Source organism: Mirounga angustirostris, unplaced genomic scaffold, assembly GCF_029215605.1.
Source record: "Mirounga angustirostris isolate CCGP_5_RB_7025 unplaced genomic scaffold, mMirAng1.0.hap1 SCAF_3, whole genome shotgun sequence".
In the NCBI taxonomy this organism is placed as follows: Eukaryota; Metazoa; Chordata; class Mammalia; order Carnivora; family Phocidae; genus Mirounga; species Mirounga angustirostris.
In genome coordinates, this window is record NW_026991711.1 from 96267054 (window position 1) to 96282091 (window position 15038).

At 50.7% G+C, this 15038-nt stretch overlaps 1 protein-coding gene across 1 annotated transcript; it reads right to left on the bottom strand.

Moving 5' to 3' along the window:
- Positions 1-1596: 1596 nt before the first annotated feature.
- LOC123838556 (5-hydroxytryptamine receptor 5B) lies at positions 1597-14564 on the bottom strand. Its single transcript, XM_045867499.2, has 2 exons — positions 13782-14564; positions 1597-2640 (listed from the first exon to the last, which is right to left on the bottom strand). The coding sequence occupies exons 1-2, from the start codon at positions 14562-14564 to the stop codon at positions 2308-2310; spliced, it is 1116 nt and encodes a 371-aa protein (XP_045723455.1). The 3' UTR covers positions 1597-2307.
- Between the last annotated feature and the right edge of the window lie 474 nt (positions 14565-15038).

The following is a 15038-nucleotide window of genomic DNA, read 5'->3' on the forward strand; positions in this document are numbered from 1 at the left end:
ATGTAGGATCAAATGAGCATTTGTATCTAAAACCTAGTACAGCAGCAACACATGGTGGATGCTTGATAAACAGTATGAAGAGAGGGACAGGGAAGATCTCTACCACCACCTAGTGTGTTTCAGCGGATAGGGCAAAATCCCCAACAGCCCCAAGCGTGAGCTCTAACCCTTCAAACACAACAATGTGCCCATTCCTTTCTTTCCTGGCTTGGTTCACAGAGGATTTGAGGTGGTTGCAGGAAATACACAGACTAGGATAGTAAAATACAAATAGAACAGAAAACACTAGGATAGGGAAAACCTAAGTAAGAATTGGAATTATAGACTGGCTAGAAACCTTAGACACAAATCAATAGGATGCCAGTTCCTACACAGATTCCAAAGTTAGGCCAGAAATGTGGTTCTGTTCTTCCTGATCAAGGGAAAAATGGAAACATAATAAAAGTCCTCATTATCATAAGAAAGCATGCTTCACAAAGAGTGAAACAGAGGACTTCACATTTTTATGTGAAGTGCATTGACATATTTCACATGAGTGTTTCTTCAAGTATCTTCCAATGAAAGAATAAAATTCCAAAATAGGACTTCAAGAAAGCTGTTGTAGAAAGCCATACAAAGCACCTTTGTGGTGTCCCAACCGCTAGCCACAAAGGAATAGTTGAACCACGTACTCTCCCCAGACTGCCTTCAGAATCCCTCCCCTCAACAGGGTTGACATGCAGCAAAGCTGGGACTGTGGATGGTTTGAGGTACGGGTCCTCAATTGCAAAAACACAAAGTTTGGTAACCAGAGGTGGTTTCTAACACATTCAGTGACAAAATCTGATCTGACTCTGTGCTAGCTAGCTATTTTTAGTCTTTTCTCACAGTATAAATATTCATACATTTTACTGCACAGGTTGAGTAGAGACTGCTGCCCCCAACCGAGCTGGGGGTGTTAGCTAATTTATGCAATATACACCATATTGCCTTTCTAACACTTGAAAACGCTTCTAAGTTCCAAAGCCCATCTGGCCCCAAAGATTTTGGAAAAGGCACTGTGGACCTCTATTCTCTGATAAACCCCAAAGTACAGGTCCTCTATAGTATAAGCTTAAAGAATGTCTACATACCTCAAATATCTGGTGAGCCGATGCGGGAGTGTACTGTTTTGGGTATATTGAAAAAACCTAATCGGTAGGCAACCAGCCCTTCCCAAAATCAGGGGGACTATGGCCAGCATGACTTAGTCTAGGTATCCTCCCTCAAACAGGCCCTTGGACCCCTATATACCTGGGCCACATTTGGTATTTTCAGGAAGGCCAAGATTCACTATGGCAGTTTGGGATTGTTGTGTCTTAAGACTGCAGTCATCCCTGTTTCGATGGCATATGTGAATGTGTGTGTGTGTGTGTGATCAGCCATACATATGAATGATTTTGAGCCCAGAAATCAATGCTTCAATAGTATTTTTATTACACATACACGTGTGTATGGTGAAGTGGTGGGAACATTTCTCATAGCTGCTCTCCCTTGTTCAGAAGCAGAGAAAGGACCCCACCGGGATCCTCAACTCTGGCCGGCTAGAATCCCCTAGGGAGCTTTAAAAAGCACTCCTGCCTGAGTGCCCCGCCCCCCCCGCCCAAGGCCAATTTAATTGGTCTAAAGAACAATCGAAGTATCTAGCACTGTCTCTCACTGATGAAAAAAGAACTCAATAATACAATTATCAGACTTCTCCGAAAGTCTGATTCAGTAGATAACGGGTTGCACCAGACACTTTTTTTTTTTTTTTTTTAATAAAAAACCAACGTTCAGATGATGCCCATCTCCCCAGTTGGGATACACCGCCTGGGAGATTGGGGAAGGGAAGTTGCATCAGGTGGATACGGGGTGGGGGCTGTTTCACAAAGGAGACAGTCTCCTGAGTGGGCCCCAAAACAGGCCACCTGGGGCTCTGCGCCGAGGGATCCCCTCGGAGGAACAGGGTATTAAATAAAGGAAAGGCAAGTCAGCTTCGACTCCTGTGTCCATTCCAGCCAGTTAGCAGTACCTAGAGCGCGGATAAGGATCCTGAGGCAGAGGTCCCGCTGCGGGGAGAAACGTGCCCCGATCGATTAGCAATGTCTGCCACACACCCGGGAAGAGGGCGTGGCTGCACGCTTGCCACGCATGCGCTGTCTTCCCGGCGAGCCTTTGGCACTGCGGCGCCTACCGTCCAGGCCCGACGGTACGGCTCTGATGTCATCGGCATCAGCTACCTGCGGCGGAAAGAAACAGCAGTTCTCTGCCCACGGCCCTACCTGCAGGTCTCCCCGAGCCCTGGGTTTATCTCTGCTTGCTGAAGAGGCTCTTCAGGGCGTTGTTGTAGTTCTTGTTAAATGCTGTGTAAATCAGCGGGTTAAAGAAAGAATTGGAGTAGCCAAGCCACAAGAATATGCTTTTCCAGATGGGGGGCAGGCTGCAGGCACAGAGGGGGCTGATGAGCTCCGCCAGGAAGAAGGGGATCCAGCACAGCACAAACACGCCGATGAGAATGCCCACCATCACGGCTGCCCGCTTCTCCTTCTGCTCCCGCCACGAGTCCCCGCTCATCTGAAAGGCCACCGCTGGGCGACGCGCCGCGAACACCACCTCAGCCTCCTGAGGGGCCTCCTCCACCTTGGAACAAAGGAAACGTGCGATTAACACATAAAACCTGACGTGGGATGATAAATCCAGTGTGGCCAACACCTCTCCTGCGGCCTCTCAAGATGCGCTTATACCAGAATCCATCCAAAATGTTAGGTGAAAACGTTCCTGAAAGTGTAGGTTAAAATACGCCCTGAAGGGGGTGCCTGGGTGGCTCCGTCGGTTAAGTAGGTTGAGCATCTGCCTTCCTGGGATCGAGTCCTGCATCCCGCTCCCTACTCAGCGGGGAGCCTGCTTCTCCCTCTCCTGCCTACCGCTCTGCCTACTTAGGCTCTCTCTGACAAATAAAATCTTAAAAAAATAATAATAATAAGTCTGGAAGTTTCTTCCTGGAGTGACAGTGGTGGTCCCCACGATGTCAGATAATAAGATATAAAAAGGGAAGGTGGCAGATAAGAGCAGGAGCCTCAGTGTCAGACTCTGGCTTGAGTCCCAGCCCCAGTGGCCAAACCTGCTTTTCCCCCATCTGTGAAGCTGGGTGACAAAGTCCTCTCCCCCCATCGTAAGGCCACCGGGGAGACGACGTGAACTGGGAATGTGCTGGCTGCCCGGCACAACTCCTGGCACATGACCCATTCGACAATCATGGAGTGGGCTGGGGCTGGGACTTGGACCCCAAAGAGAACAGATCCCAGCCCAGCCCAGGCACAAAGTTCGCAGCTGGCGAGGCAGCCTATAAACATCAATATTGCAAGAAATTATACAACGATGTGCTAAATGGATTCCAGATTTAGATTCTGGAGTAGTTCTGTACTGCCTAGCTTAAAAAAACAAACAAACAGAAAACTGTAAATGCCATTGTGGTAATAATTCACTGCCATTTAAGGAGCCTCTGGTGCACCGTCCACCCTGTCACCCCCATCCTTTGGTCAGCTCCTCTTCACCTCTCGGGTCTCAGCTTGGAGGCTGAGTGGCCTCTCAGAGTGGCCTTTCTAACCCTCTAAACTCAAACACATCTCCCTGTTTGGCACCCCTTTCTCCTCTTCTGTAGCAATTTGTGCGGCGATGGCGATTACACCTGTCCGCCCACCCCGGGCCAAGCTGAACTGGCGCTGGGACTGTCCCCCTTGTACACACAGCTGCCCGGCAGCAGCACCTGGTGCCTGGCCGGTGCTCAGGAAACGGCTGCTCAGTGAACCAGTGATCATGACAACAGAAAGGTCCGCACCTGCGTCTCCCTTCTCCTTTAGAAGAGACCGCGCTGACCCATCCCCTCATAGCGGACCATCCTCAAGTCACCAGACAAGTCTGAGCCATAGAGACGTGCCATCCTGAAACCATCTCATGAGTACTGAGCCGTGTCTTGGGGAGGGAACCATCTTATCAGAGCAGGAGCCAAAGTGGACGGTGGCGTGGTCGTTTTCCTCCCTCCGGGCTCAGGACTGGGCACTTTTCCAACCACTTCTCTGCTGACCTAAATGGCCTCCCAGGCACTTGAGTCCCTCCCCCGGGGAACGGAAATTCCAAATCCTTGGTATGCTATTGAGGCAAAGAAATGGGGTGAATTCAGCTCAAAGGGGCTCCTGGGGGAAAGAAACAAAAGGCAAGTTCACAGAGTAAGTTGGTTTAAAGGACCTGGCCTCCAGCACTGCGGCGGTTAGCGGCATCCAGCTCCGCTCCGCCGCGGCCTCTGTTTGCTAGAAGCCCGTGTTCCCAGCTTCCCTCCTGAGCCTGCTACACCCCTCGCAGAGAGAGATGCGGGAAGACCGTGGAATCTTTCCAGAAACGGCTTCAAAGAAACGGAGTGGCAGAGAGAGGCCATACAGCCTGGGATGATGATTCCGGTTTGCAAGGAGACTGACTACCTTGGCTTTTGTCGTTTGAGGTGTAATATCCAATAGAAAGCCAAAAGAGGCTAAGAACAGCTCCAGAGAAGTTAACCATAAAACAGACACTATGCTTAAGTCTTGTAAAACAGACATAAACAGACACTATGCTTAAGTCTTGTAAGGGATGATTTGAATTCATTCTTACATCAAAATTTGGAGTATTATTATCTCCATTTCAGAGTTGAGAAAACACTCCGAGATGTTAAATACCTTGTCCAAGATCACCCAGTTGCTTATGGTAAGAGCTGGAGGTCAAACGGGAGTATTTTGAACCAGAGACCACACTCTTAATCCCTACCTGTTTTGCACCGTTAGCAAAGGTGATTGATCTGGATGGGTTCCAACAGAATCTTTTTTTTTTTTTTTAAGATTTTATTTATTTATCTGAGAGAGAGAGAGAGAGCATGAGTGGGAGGAGGGGCAGAGGCAGAGGGAGAAGCAGGCTTCCCGCTGAGCAGGGAGCCCGATGCAGGGATCGATCCCAGGACCCCAAGATCATGACCTGAGCCGAAGGCAGACGCTTAACCATCTGAGCCACCCAGGTGCCCCAGTAGAATCTATTTTAAGAATACATATGCTTGAGATTTTTTCAGAATGGACATATGTCTTCCTGGCAATGTCTAGGGTCTCTAGCCACCAGCTCTGGAGCCATCCCTGAGCTTCTCCATCTTTCCTCGTTGGTCTTCTCTCTCCTCACCTCTTCACCCCAACTTCCGTCTGCACACCTGTCTTAACACTGACCATTCAGGCTTTAAGGGGCCTCTGACCTCTGGCTAGAAACCCTCCCCCTGCTCCCCAATATGCAGGGAAGAGTCCAGGCTGTTGGATACACACAGCCAGTAGTCCCTGGCACTTTTGGGTCCTGCTGTAAAAGGAAAGGTGCTCTGAATACACAGAAGTTTGGAGACACCAAATGCCATGGCCAAGACCACACAAGTCGGGGGGAGGAACGCAGAACCAAGGCGCCTGCCTGGTCAATCTGGTTCCAGGCCTGTATGGCCTCTTTCTGCCATGCTGGGACGGGACCTAAAAGATGAGTTTACCTTAACCTTCCATAGAATCTGAGGCTTTTTCATCTAAAATTAATTAAGGACCAAATCTGCCATACAATATATGCTTAAACATTTATTTACCACCCACTGTGTGTCTGGGGACTCTGTAGTAGAATTTCCCATCAAGTCCCAATTTGAAATATTCTGTCCCACTGTTCCCATCAGTACTCTGATGTCAGGGCAAGGATTCTGAGTCACCACGGACAGGCCAGCAGGGCAGGGACCATGAGTGTCCTGTCCCCTGAAGAGTCCCTAGCACCTAGTATCATGAATGGCATATAGTAAAAACAGTAAAAATTTATTGACTTGGGAGATGTTTCAGGGAGACGATTCTCTCTCAGGTCTCTTGCATTTATGCACATTTTGCTAACGAAGGCACTGACAGCCCCAAGTTTAGACTGGCTTATCGAGGATGTTTGTAAAGCAAACAACCTTGGAAGATAGAGATAGTGTCTCCCAGTGGAAAAACAGCAGCTTAGCTTGCAGCCCCTTACAAAAGATTCAGGTTTCCTAAGAGCACAAGGCAGGTTTATCGATTGTCCAACACTGGGCAATACAGAGTTGAGCTCTCTCACCTAGGAGTTTCTCTGCCGTGATGCAGATGCATCTGGGCCGCTCCAGGTCACTCCCGCGCGAGTCTGAGGGTAAGGGGAACCAGTGTCCATGTGACACTCGTGTGGGCCTGTGTGCCGAGCGTAATAAAGTCCTCTGACTCTGATTCGGAGTCTCCTGGCTCCTGCCAGTGCCCAGTGAGCTGTGGCAGGCTGACTTCCAGGTTGCTGACAGTGGTCTGGTACATGACTGGGTGGCTCCCCCCGCTATCTTACTCAGTAAGAACAGCAACCAGTAAGGAAGGCACAAGGAAGCGAGGCTCAGAGCAAGTCAGTGGCCAGACAGGATTCTAACCAGAGCCCCGCCATGCCCTCACTTCTACACCTCTAACTGTGAAGAGCCTTGGCTGCGGGCTTACTGTGAGGAACACACGGGAGGCCCGCCAAAACCTCAACTTCCCGACCCTTTGTCCCTTCCTTCTTCTCTAAAAAAAAAAAAAAAAAATTCCAGCTGCCACAGAAAGAACCCACAAGCATTTGTAATCCTCTAATGTTGTCAATTAAACATCCTAATAAGAAATAGGAGAGACAAGCAAAAAGAAGAAAGATGGTCCTAATCACTGGTGGAACAAACAGTAGTTTCCACTGTGACCCCTCGGGTCAGGCATGCAAGTATGGCAACGAGACTCTTTACTAAGCCTGGTGTCTGGGCGCCCATACTGATCCTAGTGATGAATTGAGCCCTACAACGTCCGAGAGGGAGAGAGGGAGAGAGGACACAGAGATTTCTGACTCGGGCTGAAGGCAATCTGGATTGTAACTGGAATTCCCTGTTTCTATCCAGAGCTAGGCAGGTCAGGACTTGGGACAGCTGGGGCTCCAATCTCTCTGCCCAGCGTTCACTGAGATAACCAAGCTCCACGGTGCATTTCCCAAAGGCACTTTAAGAAGTTAACTAACCAAAATAGCCCCTCAAAGTGAACGGAAACTGTCTAGCATGTCTGACAAACTAGATCAGGAAATTTTCTCAGCTGCTTCTCTTGTGTGAAAAGAAAAAAGAAGAGAAAAGAAATGAAATTCAGGAAGTTTTCTTACAGAAAAAAAAGCAGAGCATGCTGGGCTTGAAAAAAAAAATAACCTTTCCTTCAGTGTAATTATATTCACAACAGAGTATAGAGTATAGTTTTGCTGAGCTCTTGCGTGTGATCATAATAACATAAGGTACAGTTGCTATCTTTCTTGTTTTTGGAGAACATGGATTTTTGTGGGGAGTTTAGTCACCGTGGATTGGCTAAGGATCCACTGGAGTTAATTCGGAGAAGGGGAATACATCTGTGTTTTCTGTTCTAATATCATCTGATCTGAAGTCATCCCCACTTTACGAGTGGATGCCAATGGAAGGGCCTCTGTTGAGGCAAGAGTTCATACCCTGGAATCCCTGGAAGCCCAAGCCAAAGATTCTTGGCACAGGGGGTAGGGAGGAGGGAGTAGTGGAAAGAAGGGAGGCAAAGCCTTTTGCACATGTATTGTCCAGACTCAGGGTTCTGATTTGCCCCCCTTGGGGGCCATGCCCTGACAACTACAGCCCTGCTTCAGAGAGTCACAGTTACTATTACACTGTGGGTTCCATCTCTCAGAAAAGCCAAGGGAAGGAAGGCTCAGCATCAGTCTTCAGAGATAGGCTTCAGGGACTGCCCTATGCAAATCGGGTGACTAAGCACCTACATACCTTTCTGGGCAGCAAGCCCAAGGCATCTGCGACCTACCCAAAGGTTAAGAACCATGGAATTTGGATCTCAGTGTTCCACTGAGAAGCTCAATCTATTCCAAGAACCACACAGATTTGAGGAGTAGATCATTGCAAGGTCATTGGTGAAGACACATGGTCCCTGCACGGTATTTGCCTACCCCCCCACCCCGCCTTTCTCCTTCTCCCCCTCCACTCTTCTCCAACAATCCAATCAGAGAGAAAAGAGAAATGGAAGTAGAGGTAAAGAGACAGAATGAACATAACAATGCAAGGAAACAGCAAGGGAGAAGTTTGTAGGGACGGGAAGGCCAGGGGCATTTCTGAAGGTGCAGATTTTAAAAACGCTCCTTGACACATCCAAGTACTTCCGGAAACTCGCAGACTCTTAGGTGCCAATCTTTAAAGAATCAAACCATAAACCAGATTTTTTATTACCACTGATACAATTTGATTCATAAAATGTACTTTCCTAAAGTTAAAATAAGCTTGCAGTCTGGCATGAGAATGTGTTTGAGCCCACAGTTCTTTTAACAGATGGAATCAGAACGATTTTCCACCACGCTCTTCCTGTCTCCAACAAGCCCGCAGTCCCACCAGCAGCTTAGTCTTTGGGGTGGTCCAGATGACAACTAAACATTGGACAAGTGACAAAAACATAAAGGGCTCTGTACAGATGTTTCAGGTCACTCAAGGCTTATGTACTGTATGCTTACAACACAAAAACTTATTTATTTTTCTGACAACACAAAAACTTATTTATGCTAATACAGAGAGTTAGCTTAGAGAGGCCAATATTTTATAACGTAACATTATCTAACACTCAGATCGAAGTTGTCGCAAACCCTACAGCTCAATATTACACATCTATTTTGCCCTTGGCCATGTACAAAGTGCTTTCCCATATTCAGGCTCTCAGGACCATTCACTGTATTCTGGACAGACTTCTAGCAGAGCACCTATAAGATTTTATTGAATTTTTAATTATATAGTTGTGGTCTATTAAAATTAATCCCTTGAGAATAGAGACCTTGCTCACTCATTCTTTGAAACTTCAGAGGCTACGACAGTGCCTAATATGCAGGTCAGTAACAGTCGCTCAAGTAATTTTGAACACCATCTGTGTGTCTTACGGGGGTCGTTTTAAAATCTGTTCACAAGTTCACTGATACTTTTCCAAAGGTGGAGCCTAATTCCCCTTGCCTTGGGTGTGGGCTGGAGTTGGTGACTCACTTCTAGTGACTAGACTATAGGGGAAGAGATCTCATGTAACTTCTGAGACTAGTCTATAAAAGGCATTGCAGTTTCCTCCTTACGGTGCTCTCCGGGAAGAAGGGAAGCCAGGCGCCATGTTGTGACAACGCTTAGGCAGCCCTGGGGAGACCTCCTGCTAACAGCCCTGTGAGTCAGCCATCTTGGAAGCAGTCTCCAGCCCCAGTCAAGCCCTGGAATGACTGCTGCCCCACCCGACATCTTGGCTACAACCACATGAGACCTTGAGCCCAGAAGGTCAAAGCCATTCCCAAGCCTGACCCACAGAAACTTAGTACATGTTTGTTGTTTTACACCACTAAGCTTTGGGCTAGTTTGTTAAACAAGTGAAAAGTAACTCCCCTATTAGGATGGTGAGTAACAGCAGTAAGAGGAATAAAATCATCATTCATTTTTTAGAACTTACAAGAGGAATTTTAGGGAACAATAATGAAGATGCTAGCAGCTTGCATTTATGGTTTACTATTTTAGAGACTCTGTATACACCATTATCTCATTTACTCATCACAAGAATATTATGAGGCAGGTGGCAATATTTCCATTTTACCTATGGGGAAATGCAGGCTTAGACTGAGTCACTCAGCTACAGTGCTAATAAGTGGCACAAAAAGAATTGAAATCCAGGTCTGCTTGCTTCCAAATCCCATGCTCTTAACCACTGGGCACACTGTCTCCCACCACATGTTTATTGATTGAGTGAGTGAGTGAGTGAAGGGTGTCAGCCAGGGCTGTATTATCACATTCATGAGCCCTAGGCATCTCTGCCTCTGTGGGCCCCTTCTTCCATTAAAAAATATTAAAAATTATATTTTATGACCATATTATTATGAAGACTAATATAACTGAGGCTGGATACATTATTATATATTCATTGCTCTTATATTCATTCTTCCCCTAATTTTAAAAGAAATTAAAATTGAACCATTTCCATGGACCCCTAAAAGTACTGCGGCTCTGGGTAGTGCACCTACTGTGCCTAACGAATAATCAGACCCTGCTTATCAGCTTGTGCACGGTAATCAAACAACCGGAAAAAAACCCCACAGTTTTTGATGTCACATTTTAAAAGCCAACTACATAATCTCCATTGATTTTGCTTTTTTCTTCTTCTCAATAGTAAAGGGCACCGGCCAATGGGAAACAATCATGACCCATGGGGGTTGCTTGGGGTGGGGGAGGCGAGCAGGACATACTCTATATGTGGTACGCATTCTAGAAAGCTGAAAGAAAGGAGGGCAGGGTAGGAATGAACCCTGTCTCCTGAGAGAAGGCGGGGGAGTGCCTCCGTGCTCAGCTGTGGTCAGCTCTCCTGGAAAGGACAGAGTTCACGAGCAGAGTTTTGAGACCCTGATCCCATGCTGCCCCACCTTGACTGAGATATGGCTGCCTCCTTCCTATGAAGGTGAGGTACCTGAGGGCAGTGGAACAGTGCTCAGCAGTTAAATCCCTGGAGACAGCGTGGAGGAATGACAAAGTAAAGAACAGTGACCTCAGCTTCTCCACACTTTAACTCTGTGGTCTTAAATGAACTGACTCTGTGGCGACTTAGTTTTATCAAGTGGAAAATGAGGGTTGGTGCTAAAGACAGTGTTCACCAAATAATCCACGTGTTTCCCTGGATGTCACAGCCAGTGGCTGGCCAATGGGCCGAGCACAGAGCTGTCATGTGTCCGCTTTGGGGAAAGGCAGTTAAAAGCTGCTATATTTCCATCCATCTCTTGCCTTCACACGGCAACCTTGGAAGCCAGTCGTTCTAGACCGCAAAGCTCGAAGATGGCAAGGGGTCCAGGTCCATGAGTTGCTGCCTGGTGGAGAGCTCTGCAGGAGGGGACCCACACTGAACTCTGAGAGTGAGATAAGCTGTCCATTTGGGGGTCATATGTGGCTGAGTATGTCTCAGCTGATCCAGACTGATAGAGACGATAGGGTCAACCCAGCTGGGTCATGGAGATGAAAGAGAAGATGGGTGTAGAGCATCAAATACAGTGTCTGGATTATAGGACTCACTTAGTAAACGTTGGTTTCCGGTTCTACTTTCAAAAACTGCATTTTGCCCCAGAGAATTAAATCACTGCACAGGAACTCTTGCTGGTCCCTTTCTGATCATATCTCAGTGTTGGGACCTGGCCACAGAATCGCGGAAAAGATGAAGGATGTACACAGCCCCATTACCAGAGCCTTCAGACTCCGTAAGTGCTTCCATCACCCACAGAAAGCAGTACAGACACGTTTCAGGACCTAAATTCAACTCATTTTCCCTAGAGTGCAGGAAACAGCAGGAGGGGCGGGGGAAAGGTAGATAGTACTCCAGACATATTATTTTAAGTTTCCGTTTGGGTGTCTTGTGGTCAGAAACCTTGTAGATGCTGACGGAGCAGCATTACCCAGGCATTTGAGTGAGGGCTGGCCGAAGCCTAAGGAAGCGGGATGCTGTCCAACACAATCCCCTCTACAATCTCAGCATCACATGACTGGAGAGCCCCAGCCAGGGCTTAGACCCATACTGTGTATTAGAGAACTTGCAGCCCAGAGCGGGGGAAGGGCTTGCCCCGGGTCCCACTGCCAGCAAGTGGAAAATCACACCACTGGCCCTGCCTCCCCGAGCTCTTTCTCCCCACCCACGGCCACCCCGGATTGGCCAGGCTTCTATTCACTCTCTTCTTCTTGATATCACCTGCCTGGATGGGGTCGTTCAAAAATGAATGCCCAACTCAGGTTTGGCAAGCCTTTCTGGCATCCATTCCGCCATGATTTCTCTAGGTGCACATTGGATTGATGTAGCTATTAAAAATCAGCCCTACCTCCGCAATCAGACAGAAAAGCTATAATCACCCCAGGCATTTCCAAGGGACCTTTCAAAGAACATCATTAATTCTGAATAAAGCTCTGCTCTACCAACACTTTCCAATTCTAGTCTTGACATTCCTATTTTATGCTACAAAATCCCTCTGCCATTTAATGAAGAGGAAAAAGCCTGCTTTTTTAAAACACATATGTTTGCGTAGCCTACGTATCTGAGTTAACTTTCCAAAATTAAAACAAAACTAACAACAGAAAACTTACTGTCTCTTTCTCCCTGCCCCCGCCCACCAGCAGTCCTTCCTTGGGCCATGCACAGTGGTCTCTGGCACACCCCCCACCCCCTTAGCCATGGTTTCACTTCCCTTCCCGAAGTTTCAGTTATCTGTGATCAACCGAGGTCTGGAAGATGATCCTCCTGATTCATCCACGTCAGTAGTAGCCTAACACTACGTCACAATGCCTACGTCACCACCTCATGTCATCTCCTCACGTGGGCATTTTATCATCTCATAGCATAACCAGACGAAGGGTGGGTACAGTACAATATTTTTGAGAGAGAGATCACAGTCACATAATTTTTATTATAGTATATTGGTAAAATTGTTCTATTTTATTATTAGGTATGTTGTTAACCTCTGTGCCTAATTTATAAATTAAACTCTATCTTCAGTATGTATGTATAGGAAAAAATAGCATATCTGTGGTTTTAGGCATCCACTGTGGGTCCTGGAAGGTATGCCTGAGGACAAAGGGCAACTATTTTATTGTATTTGGAAAGGGGCAGTAAGTCCTATTATTATTCTCCAGGACTTGGAGCCTGACCACTACCCCCCCAAAAAAGGAAAGTTTGGGGCTTCTAGGATGAGGAGGGAGCTGATATTTATTAGGGTCTTGCCAAAAGGCAGAAAGCTCCAGTTCTAAATGCAATCAGAGACGTTCTGCCAAATCCGTGTTCCTCTGTCTCATTCATTTCCAGGGTTTGCTTCCGGCCCATTGCGGACTGCCAGGCAACAACACCCCGGTGATCCCTACCCCAGCCAGCTCTGCCACCCCGGGGTGCCAGGCACTGTGCTGGGGCCTCACATGCTCCATCTCGTGAGATCCTTCCTCACCAAGAGCCCTATGAAGCAGGAATGAACTTGTTTAAAGACGTGGAAAAGAGGCCCGCAGAGGTTAAGCACCTGCCCCCAGTGTCCCGAGCCGGGATCTGAACGGACGGTTCTAGCTCCTTCCAAAGCCGCTAGAGGAAAACCCTGAGGTTGGGGTAGTGAGAGGAACATGATACTTGGGCTCTATTTTCCGCTCACTTCCCTCTTTGGCAGGGAGCTGGCCGCCAGAGCTGGAGATTCCGTTTCTGGACTGCAGAGGGTGGACCTGGGTGCGGCGGCGAAGGGAAAACGCAGGCATGTGGCCCTCCGCACGCGCTCCCAGCCCGCCGCAGTCCCGCCACCCGGAAGCTGGCGGCTGCCGGTGTCACAGGGACACAGTCGCTCCTGGGCAAACCCCAAGGGCTCGGCTCATCGGTGGTGCCCTCAGCACTCCCCAGAAACGCCGCCCCTGCAGACCCCCTACGGCCGCGTGCCTCGGCGGCGCCCGCGCCCGCGCCCGCGCCCCCGCCAGCCCTAGTGCGCGGGTCCTGAAAGCGCTTCCCCCGCGCGCCAGGTCCGCTGGGGGCCAGCCCCTCGCGTGCGCGCCAGCGGCAGCGCGCCCCTTTGACAGCAGATGCCCAGCTCCTCGGGCGCCCCGGGTGCGCGGCCCAAGTGTGCGAGCTTCCGCCGCCGACTCTCCGGCTGGCCGAGCCGCCTCCTCCCGCAGCGCCCCCGCGCCCCGCGCCCCGGTCGGGCGGCGCGCCCCTCACCTGCACGGTGGCGGGCAGCGGCAGCACGGCCCGGCGGCGGCGGCGGCGGCCGAAACGAAGCTTGGCCGCCTTGTAGATCCTCCAGTAGACGAAGAGCACGACGCCAAGCGGCAGGTAGAAGGCGCCGCAGGTGGAGAAGACGGCGTAGGAGGGCTCCTGGCTCACCTGGCAGCGCTGGCGCCGCGCGTCGTACGCCTCGCCCCAGCCGAAGAGCAGCGGCGCCAGGGCGATGAGCGCCGAGAGCGCCCAGGTGAGCGCGATCATGAGCGCCGAGGCGCGGCGGCGGGCGCGCAGCGTGTACTGCAGGTGGCGCGTGATGGTCCAGTAGCGGTCCAGGGCGATGGCCGCCACGTTCCAGATGCTGGCGGTGCAGCACAGCACGTCGAAGGAGATCCACACGTGGCACAGGCTCCGGCCCAGCCGCCAGCGCCGCCCGGCCGACAGCTCGCTCACCAGGCTCAGGGGCATCACCAGCGCCGCCACCAGCACGTCCGACACGGCCGTCGAGGCCACCAAGTTATGCGGCACACGATGGAAGGCGCGGACGCGCAGGATGGTGACCAGAACCAGCAGGTTCCCCAGGAAAGTGGCCGCGATCAGCAGCACCAGCAGCGTCACCACCAGCACCGTGAAGACGGAGAAAGGCGGCTCGCGGCCCGGCAGGGCGGCACCGCCCGGGGTCGACCCGACGACCCCGCCGGGGCTCGGGCCCATGCTGCAGGCCTCGGATGCCAGGGGAAGGGCGACGCCGGTGGCGGCCACCGAGAGGTTAGCTGCTTCCATGGCGCGCGGCGCGCGGGATCCGGGCTTCCCGGCAGGGGACACGCGCGCGCCGCCCCGGACTCGTGGGGACCCGGCGGGTGCGGGCGTGGAAGGGGTCGCTGCGTGCCCCCGGGAGGACAGTGAGGGGTCCAGGTCGCCCTACTCAGTCCCTCCTTGGGTCGCAGCCCCCTTTTGGCTCCTCGGCTCTGAACCCTCGTGGACCTCCTTCCCAGTGGAAGAAGAAAAGAGAGTGGGACCCCCTCAGGAGTCCAGCTGGGCTCGGCGCGCCCGTCCCTCCCACCTCTCCGCGCCGTCCCCGGGGCAACGGGCTGTCACAGGGCTGGGAATCCGGGAGCGCCGAGGAGTGTCCGCGCGCAGGGGCGGGTTGGAGAGGTGCCCCCACCCACAGCCGGGCTGCACAGGGGAGGGCGGGCGGGGGAGGGGGTGGCGGCCCAGGGACCCGCCACAACACCAGCCAGGCCTTCACGCCGCCCC